Raw genomic sequence first — 13,123 nt, 5'->3', positions numbered from 1 at the left:
TTCATTCATATTCACAAGAGATTGCTAAAGAAATAAGGAACATTTTTGGAATAGAAGTTGATCGCTCTTTTGTCACGTTATACCCAGCAAAGTACGGTATGAATATCTCTATAAAGGCGACCAGGCAAACCCTCCATCAAAGGATGATATACACTGTATAGAGAAATTGACCTTTTCCTTAAGACTACGATCTGATCAATATATAAAATACTGGAAAAAGTGGATCACACAGTCTATAAGTGCCTAAGGAATGTATCCCTGTGGAGTGAAGCTACTCTAACAGAAACAAAGCGTAAAGAGAAACTAAATGAAACAAAGGCAAAAACTAAATGAAAATCCCACCAAAGAAAGCCAGTAATGCAGTTGATGAAGAATGTAGGAGATCAGAAAATCTCTGAACTTCATGTCAGACGAGCTTTTCCTGTCGTTCCAATTTGATGCTCATAATTTTTTTATTGACTGGAATGGTATTATTTCGTTAGCTGTGTTGCTTTATTGAGTTAATACCAATGTCTGGTCTTAATTTCATATGAATAGCTGCACTGGAAATACTGTATATATATATATATATATATATATATATATATATATATATTAAAACACCAAATCAGGTCCATGCAATAAATAATCTAGTGAGTCAAGTAACTTGTTACCTGCAGAGTGATGGGATTTGATGTGCGATACTCTTTCTCTGTTTCTTTCAGGGATTTTAAGAGTAAGAACATCATGCTGCGTTCAGACCTCACAGCAGTGCTCGGTGACTTCGGCCTCGCTGTTCGCTTCGAGCCAGGGAAACCACCTGGAGAGACACATGGACAGGTAAGCTGCTCTAACTGACGGTGGCTGTGGAGAAGAGTCAGTTGAACACTGAACGTTGTTTAATTTGTGTGTGTGTGTGTGTGTGTGTGTGTGTGTGTGTGTGTGTGCAGGTGGGGACCAGGCGTTACATGGCTCCTGAGGTTCTGGAAGGAGCCATCACCTTCCAGCGAGACGCCTTCCTCCGGATCGACATGTACGCTGTGGGCCTGGTGCTGTGGGAGTTGGTGTCCCGATGCAAGGCTGCTGATGGTAACACACACACACACACACACACACACAAACACACACATACACAACCACTCATTTCCTTCACAGCAGCAAAAGAAGACCTGAGGACTCTCCGCTGTCGCCACACACTCCTGACATCTATTACAAAATATTAAATCAAACGTGAACTAAATATAGACTGATTACAGACCAATTTTTTAATGTAAATTATGCAAAGGCAAAAACATTTTTAGTTTCAAACGTTGCTATAATACTGAAGTCATTTGTCATCCATCTGCATGTTCTATAAAATTAAATATACAGTCATATAATAGTTTAACTACATTGCTCACCTCTAAATGTTAGGTAAGACAAAAAGAGAAAAGAATAAATTAAGTTATAAAGCCTGTAAAAAAAAAAAACAACAACTGCTGAGGTTGCACTCAATGCTGCACAACAGTGCCTAATTATTATCACCGCTCTCACATTACTAGGGGATATCATTTATTCAGTATGGAAAGTTTAAACAGTATATAGACTTGTGTCACATATTTAAGACCTTCCTCCTTTAAGCCACTTTGTTAACCCATAAGAACCCACAGTGACACAGGTGTCACCGACCCTTTCAATGTTCTGGAAAATTCCTTATACAGCTTTATCCTTGATTTTAACTCATGAAGTCCCTAAAGTGACGTCTACTGAACATCCTGGTGCAGTCATGTGACAATGTGTGAATCTGTGTACCCATGACATCACTTCCAAAATGGCGGCGGTGTGCCTGGTCAGCAAATGTGACAGAACTAGCTAACTTTAAAAAGCTTTCTTTTTTTTTTTTTTAGGTAGGTTTCAACCCATTTAACAATTCTGATGCTTTAATAAGTTGTCCTGTATTACATTTAACCTGTTCTGACCACATTTCTTGAACAAATTGATATAAAACATGTTATGACATATATGTTACATTACAGATCTTTGACACTGAAGGTAGAATTTCAAAATAAAATCAGAAATGTGTTCCTTGTGGTCCATTTGGTCTGTTTTATATTCCCCGTAATTTTCCTTAAAGGAGAAATGGGTCCAGGTTCTTATGGGTTAAACTTACGGCCAGGAACAAGTTGCCATGGCGACTGTATTGACCCACACAGCAGTTTAAAATCAAACATGGTTCAAATCTACTCAGATATGAACTCATGTCTGACGTTTTTATAGAAGTTGCGATTGTTGTCATACAGCTTATAAATGGACTTGATGTACATCAGATGTAAGTGATCATTAATGAGGACACACGTGTGTGTGTGTGTGTGTGTGTGCGGCAGGTCCGGTGGACGAGTACATGCTGCCGTTTGAGGAGGAGGCCGGTCAGCATCCGTCACTGGAGGATCTGCAAGAAGTCGTCGTCCACAAGAAGATGAGACCGGCCTTCAAAGACCTGTGGCTCAAACACAGCGTGAGTACAACAACCACAATAACACTTGACGTCTCCCCTTTTATCATTAATAATTAGTGTATAAAGAGTTAATAACTTGTTTATAACTCACTATAATGTAGCTGTCAGCAGATATAAGTGTTTATTAATGTACTGTAGCTGCTTGCTGCTGTATAAACAGATAATGAATCACAATACAGTATAACACAGCTGTGGTAATATAATATGTCTTCATAGGAGACGTTATAATAAATACTGAACATTAATAAACACTTATAAATGTCTTTAAATCTACTTATAATGACATTACAGTGAGTTAAAAACATGATTGCTTATATTGCCTAATGGGGGGACTTACTGTAACTTTTTAAAATGAAGCATGAAACATGAAGCAACTTATGAGTTAACATATTTAAACTATTGTGTTTGTCCACATTAAGACCACATTACCCATCAGCCCCTGCTGTTTTGAGTCCTTTGGTCTTTTTCGGTCCCTTCACTCTTATTATATTTTAGGTAATTACAAAATGTAAATACATTGAAGGGTCATTGCTGAGAAAACAGGGTTTGATTTAATGGAAGTGTTAAATATTATAATTTTAAAGTTTGGTTAATTTTAGGCAAAAAAACTTTTAGGAGATGGGATGTGAACTCACAAAAAAATGAGTGACTGAGAATACTTTTTAGAGCTGAAATGATTAATGCCAATTAATTGATTAGGTGATTGAGAAGAAAATATAATTTAAATAGTTTTGGTTCCAGCTTCTCAAATTTGAATAAAATGCTGATTTTCCTCGTCTTCTATGATAAATTGAATATCTTCAGCTTTTAGACTGTTGGTTGGACATCAACTTGGGTATTGGTACATTTTGGAGAATATTTTTCAATATTTGCTGACATTTTATAATTCAAAACAATGAATCACTTTAAGAAAATCAATGTCAGATTATTCAATAATGAAAATAAATGTTAGTAGCAGCGCTAACAGTCTCCCGTCTCTCGTAATGCGAAAGACTTGTAAGATTTAATAATTGAAGTATTTTGAACTGCTCTAAACATTGTATTTACATCATATTCAGTGCATTTCTCTCCAATGAAAATGAAACGATCAAGTTATGTTTTGTCTTTATGAACCAAACAAGTTATATTTTGTTCTTGTTTTAGCGTCACCCTTTAAAAACAAACAGTTGTATTCGTTCCCCCTGTTGTTCTAAGTCAGATGATGAGAAGATAAATCCCTGGACCGTTTCTTCTCCTCTCTGCAGGGTCTGGCTCACATCTGCGAGACGGTGGAGGAGTGCTGGGATCACGACGCCGAGGCTCGCCTGTCGGCCGGCTGCGTGGAGCAGAGGATCTCCCAGGCCCGCCGCCTCACTACCACCATCACCCCGCCTACCTCCGACCACAACACCCCGCTGGTCTCCACGATCACACCCGTTCCCATGGTAACCAATGTGGACCTACCGCCCAAAGAGTCCAGTATATGAGTAAAAAAAAGGAAACTAAACATAAAATTAAATTTTTTGGAGGCCTGACGTTACCCGAGATTTTCCGGAAGTTTGGTTAAATTTCCTCTGAAAATGGCTGAATGACACTAAAACACACACAAACACGCACACACACACACCACATCATCTTCTCTCAGTGGAACTTAAACCACCAATACTGCGTGAAAGCAGCTGCTATTTTATCTCTTTGGACTTGTGTTTTTTTATCCGTCTTTTATTTCATTCTCTCTTTCTCTCTCTCTCTTCGTCCTTTTGGACAAATATTACCAGCACACGTCCTCATTTTTCCACTTGTGTCTTGTTTCTTTAATCACGTGTGTGTGTGTTTCACGAGAAAACAAAGCAAACATGTACACACACACACACACACACACACACACACACACACACACACAGGAAAACCCAACACTGAAATGCATTCAGGTCCCGACTCAGTGAATGCTCTTCTATCTCCAGGTACATCACTGACGACTTTCATTACCTTCGCAAATTTTTTACTGCTTTCTTCGCACATTTTTCTCTCCGCTGTCTTCTTCTACTCCTTCTCCAGAACTGGACATATCTACCTGGCAGCATCACAGCCGCGTTGCCTAGCAACCATCTACCATCAACCTACCGTTGGGACTTTTTTTTTTTTTTACTACAATGCTGCAGAACCCTTGTAGGAACGCGATGACTGTTACACAACCAACAAATGCTGACAGCAAACTTTTAAAAATTTTGTTTTCTACCTTTTCTTTGACTGTTTTTCTTTTCTGTTTTTCTTCTGCAACGATACGTTACTTTTCACACACGACAAACCTTCGGATCCAACGGGTTGTATCCAAAATGACAAGAAACAGGTAGTACGGTCAGAAGGAAAGACGTGAAAAACAAAAACCAGGAAGACTGGACAGTGTTTGTTTTTATGGGAAGGTTTCCTTTCTCTCTCTCTCTCTCTCTTTTTTGTGTTCAACTGTTATAATTTGAGGTTGAAGACCGAGAGAACTCTGACGGGATTGGTTTTCAGGAACCAGGAGACAAACGTCTTGCATGCAGAGATTTGATTGGCTGACTGCGCCCAACCACAGCATTTTGGTTGGCTCGGAAATAAAACTTCTCAGGTAACCAGGACTACAGGGGTCGGGGAGTCAGGGGTTCGGTGGGGAGGAGGGGGGGGGGGGGTTCAATAAAATGCGACACCTACAAGTTTCTAGTCTGGAGGGGGCGGGGCCAACAACAGGTGTGGCTGATGAAAGACTTTGGCGGGAGGGGCTTATCTGAGGGTGCTCAATGCCTATTGGCTGTCCTTAATATGTAATTTGCAAGGTGCCCAAACAAGGTGAAAACACTTGTTACCCTAAAAAAAGGTGCAAGACCTCATGATGCATAGTTATTTATGCATTCAGGTCGGTGTGTGTGTGTGTGTGTGTGTGTATGTGTGTGTGTGTGTGTGTGTGTGTGTGTGTGCGCGTGTGTTTGTGTGTATGTGTGTGTGTGGTACAACGTGAACACAACAGTTTAAAAAGTCACATGATGTGACATATGATGCGTTTTTTTAATTTAGATTTTATACTGTATGTGCTGATTGTTTGAGTTTTTTTTTTGTCTTTTTGTGTATTACCTGGCTGTAGGTAAGTGAAGGACCTGTGACCTTTGACCTCCTCAATTATGTTAGCTTCCAACATCGCCAACTTCTGGTTGAGCTGCAACACTGCAGAAATCAGTTTAAATCCAGTGATCACATAAATTCAGATGAATGTGTAAGTCCATGAAGCTGACAGCTAACATTTTAAATTAATGTTGAACTTCTTGTGGTATTTTATATTTTCCTTCAAGTTCAGACTCAAACCAGATGTAGATTCATCTGCTGCTGAAAACAGTCCTCAACAGATTCACTATTTTCTCCTGTTTGTTTGTCCTACAGTGATCAGCTGTTTGAGGAAATTACTGTGAGCTGTTTTTTTTTTCTTCAGTAGGAACCAATGAGCTCGGTGCTGAGAGGCACAGACAGAGCATAGAAGGAGGACATTATTGAGTGAAGGACTAACACATTGTTGGTTTGAGTCTGCACATGGAATTTGTTAATTACATGAAAAACAACCAATTTATACTTGAAATTTGGCTCACTGATGATCTAAATTGAGTGGTGAATGTGTCACCTGTCAGCTCGTTTTCCTGTTTTTATTTCCAGGAAGTCCCGCCTCCTCTAGTGTCTTTTTTCTAAAAAAACAAGAACAAAAAAAAAAAAACATTGATAAATAACCTGAAACACTGATGCGGTGGTGTTGCAGGTTAATCACAACTTTTCCAATTTTAAGGTCATCTGGTTTCCACTTTTGGTCAGGAAAAAGGTCAATGTTTGCAAAGGTTAAAGGTCACCGGTCTTCTCTGCACTTACCTCCTTACCTCTCTCTTATTCCCATTTTCTTTTTTTCACCCTCAACCGGGACCAAAACCGGGCCGTACACCACGGAAACCGGCTGCAAAGTTCAGAAACTCACTTCATCCAAACACACACACACACACACACACACACACACACACACACACACACACACACACACACACGCACGCACACACACAGGCACACACACACACACACACACACACATCATCACTAACAGTAAGAACTGGAAACAAAAACAAGGAACAATGTTGTTTTTTAATATTTTTTTAGTAGTATGTTTTTGTTTTATGTTCCTTCTGTGATGCCATACATGTAACAGTGAATGTCTACGATGCTGCTGCTGCTGATGATGATGATGATGAAGACGATGATGATTCAAACTCAAAGATGAATATATTTCTGTATATTCCTTTTTATTGTTAATTTTACTTTCAGTGCATTGAACACAGGCAACTCTGTGTTTGTATGAAGTCAGTGAAGGGAGGGGTGCGTTCGAGGAGCGTTCGGCGGCGGCAACGGCGACACGTGCACGAGAACGACATTGACTAATAAACAAGAGGAAAATACTGAAACGCTGGAAGAAAAAAAATGTCAAAACAATACTGCTCATGAACCACAGATCACCTCAATACACCAGAAATACCTCAGAAGACTTTTCTACGTGTTAAAGTTCTGTTTCTATATTTTATTAGTTGCTTTGACGACTTGTAGTCACATAATATTTTATTGTGAGCTTTTTATTCTGTTTTTATTTTGGATTTTACTCTTTGATTAGAGAGATTATTATTATTTTGTTTTACATAAAATCTCCAAACCGATTCAAGAAGAAATTGTACCAAGTTACTGCGAGACTCGAACCTTGACATTGTAAATAGTTAAAATGTTTGGGTTTTTTTAGACTGAACTGAACTGCCGATATCATAAAACCACCTGGACTGGGCTAGAATACTCTAATCATCCTCTATGTCATGTTTCTTCACCTCTCATCATTTCTTTCTTCGCTCTTCCTTTCCTCTCTCCTTCACTTATCTCCTTATTTATTTTATCTTCTTTACTTTCCATGTGTTTTAGCTTTTTTTTTACCTTCTCCGTTTGTCCTGTGTGTCTTCTCATCATCTACTTACCTCACTGCTCGTCTTCTTTTCTTTCCTTCGTTCCACCTCTCCTCTTTCCTTGCTATTCTTGTTTTTCCTTTCTTCTTGCCTCCTCTCCTCTCGTCATCTGCTCATCTTCTTTTCCTTTTCTTCTTCTCTTCATCTCCTTACTCGTCTTCCTTTTCTCATCTTTCCTATCCTTTAATCTCCTCGTCTTTACACTTGTGTCCTTTCCTGTCTTCTTGCTTCTCGTCTCCTTTTGTCTTGATGTCCTTGTATCTCCTCACCTTTCATTTTGTCTACGGACATGTCTTCATCTCCTCACTTCCATTACACTACTCTCGTCTTCCAATTCCATCAGATAATTTCTCCTCTCTTACCTCCACACTTCTTTACTCAACTTGTTTCATCTCTCTTTTCTTTTCTGTCCCTCTCAGCTTTCATCTCACTGACTCTTCCTCTTCTATCTACACTTTTCATTGTTCTGATGGTGTCAGTGCTGTGTCTTTGTTTGACTTCATCTCTGGAGTGAACCCTACCTTCTTCCTCTAGCTTCTTTCTTCGGTTCCCTTCTGTCTTTTCTTTGAATGTAAAGCTCACATTTACCTAAATATCATACCAGGGTATATTTGTATCAAAATACATTTAAAATAGAATACTTGATTAAAAAAAGCTAAATTTGGCCTGCCCATATTTGATACTAGATGACACAAATCTGAAAAAAATTGCAATAGTTTAAATTGAAACTGTATTCCTACTGTATTTTTTTACCTTTATCCCAGGATGATCCCAATGTGACACTTACCCTTCTCAGACAATGCTGACCTGCTGTTTTATGTCGGGATGCAAAAACAAACAAATTAACTGAATGACAAAAACAGCAGACTGACTCAGATCCAGGTGATTCCAGGTGTTTTCAGGAACATATTACCTCATTAGAGCCACATGTGTGCTAGGAACATGATAGTAGTCAGTGACCGTGGAGAAACTCAAGCTACATTATCGTTCAGGAGGTTTCGGGATGAGAAACACAGGGTCATTTCACATGCACAGATTAGAAACCAAAATCCTCAACAAATATTTTAAATGTAGTTTACATTAAAGTTTAAAAGGATACAGATATTTGTCGCAGCATGTGGGGGAAATGTTTCTACATTCAGCATTTAGAAATCAGAAAATACAGATAGCATTGTTAGCATTCCACAGTGAAACCAGTGGAGCATCTGGGCAGAACAAAGAAGGGAGACCAGTCTGTTGAATGCTAACAATGCTAAAGTGCCAATTTTTTGACCAACCCAAGTGCCAAAACAGCCAATATTTCCCCCTCATAATGTGACGTTCAAACTGAAGCAGAATAAAACAATTCAGAATAATTCAACAACTCCAAAACTTATTTTTCACCCCCCGTTATCTACAGTACAATTATTTTAACTCAGTTAACTTGTACTGTTAGCATTGAGTTGGCTAACACATCACACTTCTATAGTGAACTCTCTAAAGAATATCTGATACCTTAGTACTTTCTTACAGTAATCTTAATTTTTTAAATGTGTGAAAAGAGGCTAAACTAGAGGCACCTCCGGGCTTCCACTTTGTAGAAGAAACGCTGTCATCGTCCAAGTCCTCCTGCTCAACTTCACCCTTGTACAGTTGACGTCGCAGTTAAATCATATCATACAATTAGACCAGAGGACATGTTTAAACGCGTAATAAGAACCACTATTTAGTTTGTAATTTGCACAAAAGCTGTTGTAAATTATTTTTCACTCCAGAAATATCTTTCAAATGGAGGCCCCAGAGTCCCAAAATGTGTTTAATTTTTAAATTTGCACATAAAATAAGCACATATTTTCTTGTCCACACAAGACAAGAGGGTGTTTGACCATGTGACTCCAGAACGACATATTGGAGCGTTTCCTAATCTTGCGCCCCTATCAGCAGTAATCAGAAGGACAAAATAATTTGTCTATGCTTTCCAAAACACTTACACATCACCGTTAAACAATAATGATGTTTTATGAAGTGACAACGCTGTGGTTCAGGTCTGGTTAGGTTTAGGGAAAGATGATGGTTTGGGTTAAAATGATCACTTTGTTAAGGTTAGAGAAACACGTGATGGGTGAAAGTTACTACCTCCTTAAAGTTAGGTCACCTTCGTTGTCATGGCTACAATAATAATGTAATTAGAAATGGGAACTGTTGGGGCAACTGTTGGGGTTAATGCCTCCATCCACCCTTCCTCTTCCAGATGATGAAAATTGTCTACGTATGTCATTTGAACTGCACCACTGCTCTGGGTCATAATTACTATGGCCACTAGATGGCATACGTCAAACTACCCATAGTTCATGTTTGGGCGACTAACATTAGGATTTGATGTTTTTCTTCATAATAATTTGTGCATTTCAGGCACAGAAGATAAAAAAAATATTCACTTTGAGGCTCCATGGTTTCATATATGTCCAACTTATGCTAGCCTAGATATTTATTTTTTTCTTTTAAAATGTTTAAAAATTCAATTTAATGAGGCTATTTTTAGTTCACACACCCAAAAACAGCCATGTAGTTGAATGCCATAAACATCATCTGTCTATACCAGTCTTTTGTTGTTGTTGTATCTAAGAAACTCCAGCAACCAAGATAACAAATAGATTCAGATCTTTCACAGCTGGTATTGCGTAGCTATAAAATAATACAAAACAAGACGGCAAAGACAATGACAGCAATTGCACCATTTTGGCTAATAAATTTAACTAAAATATGTTGTAACTTTATAAACACAGGCAGATTGCTAAGTGAAGGGAAAGACAAATGTGGTAATGGTAAGACATATCTACCCCTTAGCAAGCTGATGTTAGGATCCTCACCAGGATGTAACGGTGGAGTTGGAGTGGGAGGACGCAGCGAGCAGCATTTCCCAGGTTTTCACAGCATTTCGTCCCAGGCCAAATTAAAAGTCACCATTTGAAGACGTGTTTTTGCTTATTGTGTAAGTGATGCTTCCATTTTTGCGGCCAGTCAAGTGCCTGTAAGGAGATATCAAGAAGTCGCCACTTGATTTCTTTTGAACATTTAAAGATATTTTTAGTTTTAGTAAACATTGGCCTTAGTCAGTGACAGAAGGACATTTTAACAGGTGTGTATTGTATGGTTCATAGTAACAGAAACCTGTGATAAGTGTTATCTTCTACAGGTAATAATATTCACTATGAACCCCTTGACTTTGTGAATCCTTCTTCCCCCTGCTGCAGAGTATCCAACCTCTTTTTCTTTTGATTTGTTTTTTGCCTGAAGAGAACAACACTTTGTGGATCATAAAATGGAACTAGTTATGTGAATTTGTTAAAAGTTTAAAGATGAACAACAGACTTGATATCACTGTTACAAGGTTAATGCTTCCATATGGTAGCTGTGAGCTAGTGCATATAAAATGCAAACTTTTTATTCTTGTGTGAGGAGTTCAGTATTTACTTTCTAGTTCCATTTTCCAAAGAAGAGGTGGGAGACTCTCAGAGGAAGGAAAACACAAAATGTAAAATGTGTTTTCTCACCACTAAGTAGTTGGCAGAGTAAGGAATAAAATTAAGAGGTAACTGTATGCATGTTATGTACACAGATGTTTGTTTACCAATCTAAACTGACTTGTTTAAAATATGATTCAGGGATTTAATTGGCCCAAGGAGTCACAAGGGGTTTCCCAGGCATGTTGTCACGGGGTCATTGTGAACACATTGCTTCTGTTTCTCAACCCGGGATGAATGGAGGATGAGTCAGTGACACAGTAGGAGTCACATGACTCTTTCCTCCCTTCTTGCCCTGAACAAACCAGGTGTGTAAAGATGGCGGCTTCCTATTTTGATACCATATCCTGTCCCACATTGCTAAGCAGTGTCCATAATATCAGATATCAGTTTAAAAATGAATACTAGACATACTGAAGGTATAAACAATCTACAGTTCTTTCAAAAGCCTTACCCTGATGTACTGTCTGAACTAATTGTACACTGTGGGTTCCACTGGCCTTTCAGCACAACTCTGTTTCATGTAGCTGCAACTGTACACCTTTCTTATAATAATATCCATCCACATTCGAGATGTTTTCTCATAATTACGACTCAGCATCTCATAATTACCTGAAACAATCTCAGAATTAAGGGAATTGAATCTCATGATAATGAAATGTTTATCTCATAATTTCGAGACCTGGATCTCTCAATTGTTGATCAATCAAAACTTGTAACTAGGAGATAAAAATCTTGTAATTTTCTACAATATGGACAGATTTATTACATTCAACACTGAAATATATCCATTAGCATCTAGGTAAACAGATTTGTGCTCTCCTCTTTAACTGACTCAACCACCACAACAACAGTTCCTAATGCTACATTCATTAGACAAGCTTCAGATCTCATAATAACAAGATCCATATCTTGTAACTATGAGAAAAAGATCTTAGTTATTATTGGATGCTAAATCATAATTACAAAAAGTACAAGAGAGTATCAGTAGCTGATAAAGAGAGAAAATCGAGAAATTATGAGAAAACAATCTCATTAATACGAGATCTTTTCTTGAGATTATGAGATATGGATTTCTTAATTCTGAGAAGCAAACTCATGATTACAAGGTACAAAACCGAAAACAACAAGATAACATACATATTAAGATAACGTCTACCATTTACCATTACCTTTGGTGAATGTAATGCACATCTGTACAATCCAAATCCAAACAATTAAACTACCTTAAGAGAATATATTTTATGTTTCTCATACTTTGCATTAACTTGCTCAATCATTTACAGAGCTGCAGAGTCCTTAAAGAAATTTGTCATCTATTTTATGCACACAAGATACAAATTTTCAACAAGATAATAAAAATTCACACAACAAAAGAAACATCATCTTTCAGGACTTTAGGGACTCTTGGTCAATCAAAGTTCTCTTTATAACATCTATAGAGACACCAATTGGATGAATGTTTACATTTTGAAACACTGTTAGGCTTGGTAAAGGTAAAGGTCAAACAGGAAGGCAGCTAATCTTTACAAGACCCAGTCCTTCTCCACCAGAATGATGATGATAATTATGATGATGATGATGATGAAAGTGGTGGTATGAAATGTAAATCTTGTACCTTATGTTTCACTGTTGTAGCTCATCTGTAGAACACAGAGACAAACTTGTACTACTGATTTAACAAATATGCTATAAAAAATGACAAAGAATCTGTATGACTGTCAATAAGCTGAGAACTGGTTTTCATTACTGTAAAAAACAAAACAAAACAAAAAAGATTGAAAAAAAAAACAATCCTCTCTTTTGGACTGAAGAAGTGTGGGAAAAGCTGTTTCTGTTTGTCTTTTAAAGTATATAAATAAATGTATGTATACAGCAGATGGAAGAAATATGCCCAGGCAGGAAGAAATGAAATAAAAAAGTAAAATCCCCCTCCCCCAGGTCCTGTCCATCCTGTTGTAATGCTGTTCAAAGGTTCAAGTGGGTATTTTTATTTTCTTATTTTACTTTTGAGAAGCAATGATCATTGTAACATAGATGTTTAATTTACAGTCACAATGAAAGTCCCCTTGTTAAGAATGACCTTTTTTTTTTTTTTTACTGTGGTGGTTTGTAGAGAAAAACTCAGCATCCCGACGTGGAGCTATTGCTAGATCTGC

At 37.8% G+C, this 13,123-nt stretch overlaps 1 protein-coding gene across 2 annotated transcripts in view; it reads left to right on the top strand.

The window, feature by feature from the left end:
- Positions 1–3,987, top strand: part of LOC121888473 (activin receptor type-2B-like) — a 40,465-nt gene extending 36,478 nt beyond the window's left edge. For both annotated transcript variants that reach the window (XM_042399992.1, XM_042399991.1), the window contains 4 exons: positions 705–819; positions 930–1,068; positions 2,343–2,473; positions 3,718–3,987. In XM_042399992.1, the coding sequence (XP_042255926.1) occupies positions 705–819; positions 930–1,068; positions 2,343–2,473; positions 3,718–3,939 (607 nt within the window). In that variant the 3' untranslated portion in view covers positions 3,940–3,987. The remainder of the gene's footprint in view (positions 1–704; positions 820–929; positions 1,069–2,342; positions 2,474–3,717) is intronic.
- The last annotated feature ends 9,136 nt before the right edge of the window (positions 3,988–13,123 follow it).

This window comes from Thunnus maccoyii, chromosome 21 (genome assembly GCF_910596095.1).
Source record: "Thunnus maccoyii chromosome 21, fThuMac1.1, whole genome shotgun sequence".
Classification (NCBI taxonomy): Eukaryota; Metazoa; Chordata; class Actinopteri; order Scombriformes; family Scombridae; genus Thunnus; species Thunnus maccoyii.
The sequence above is the reverse complement of the archived record's forward strand: the minus strand, read 5'-3'. Positions and strand labels throughout refer to the sequence as shown.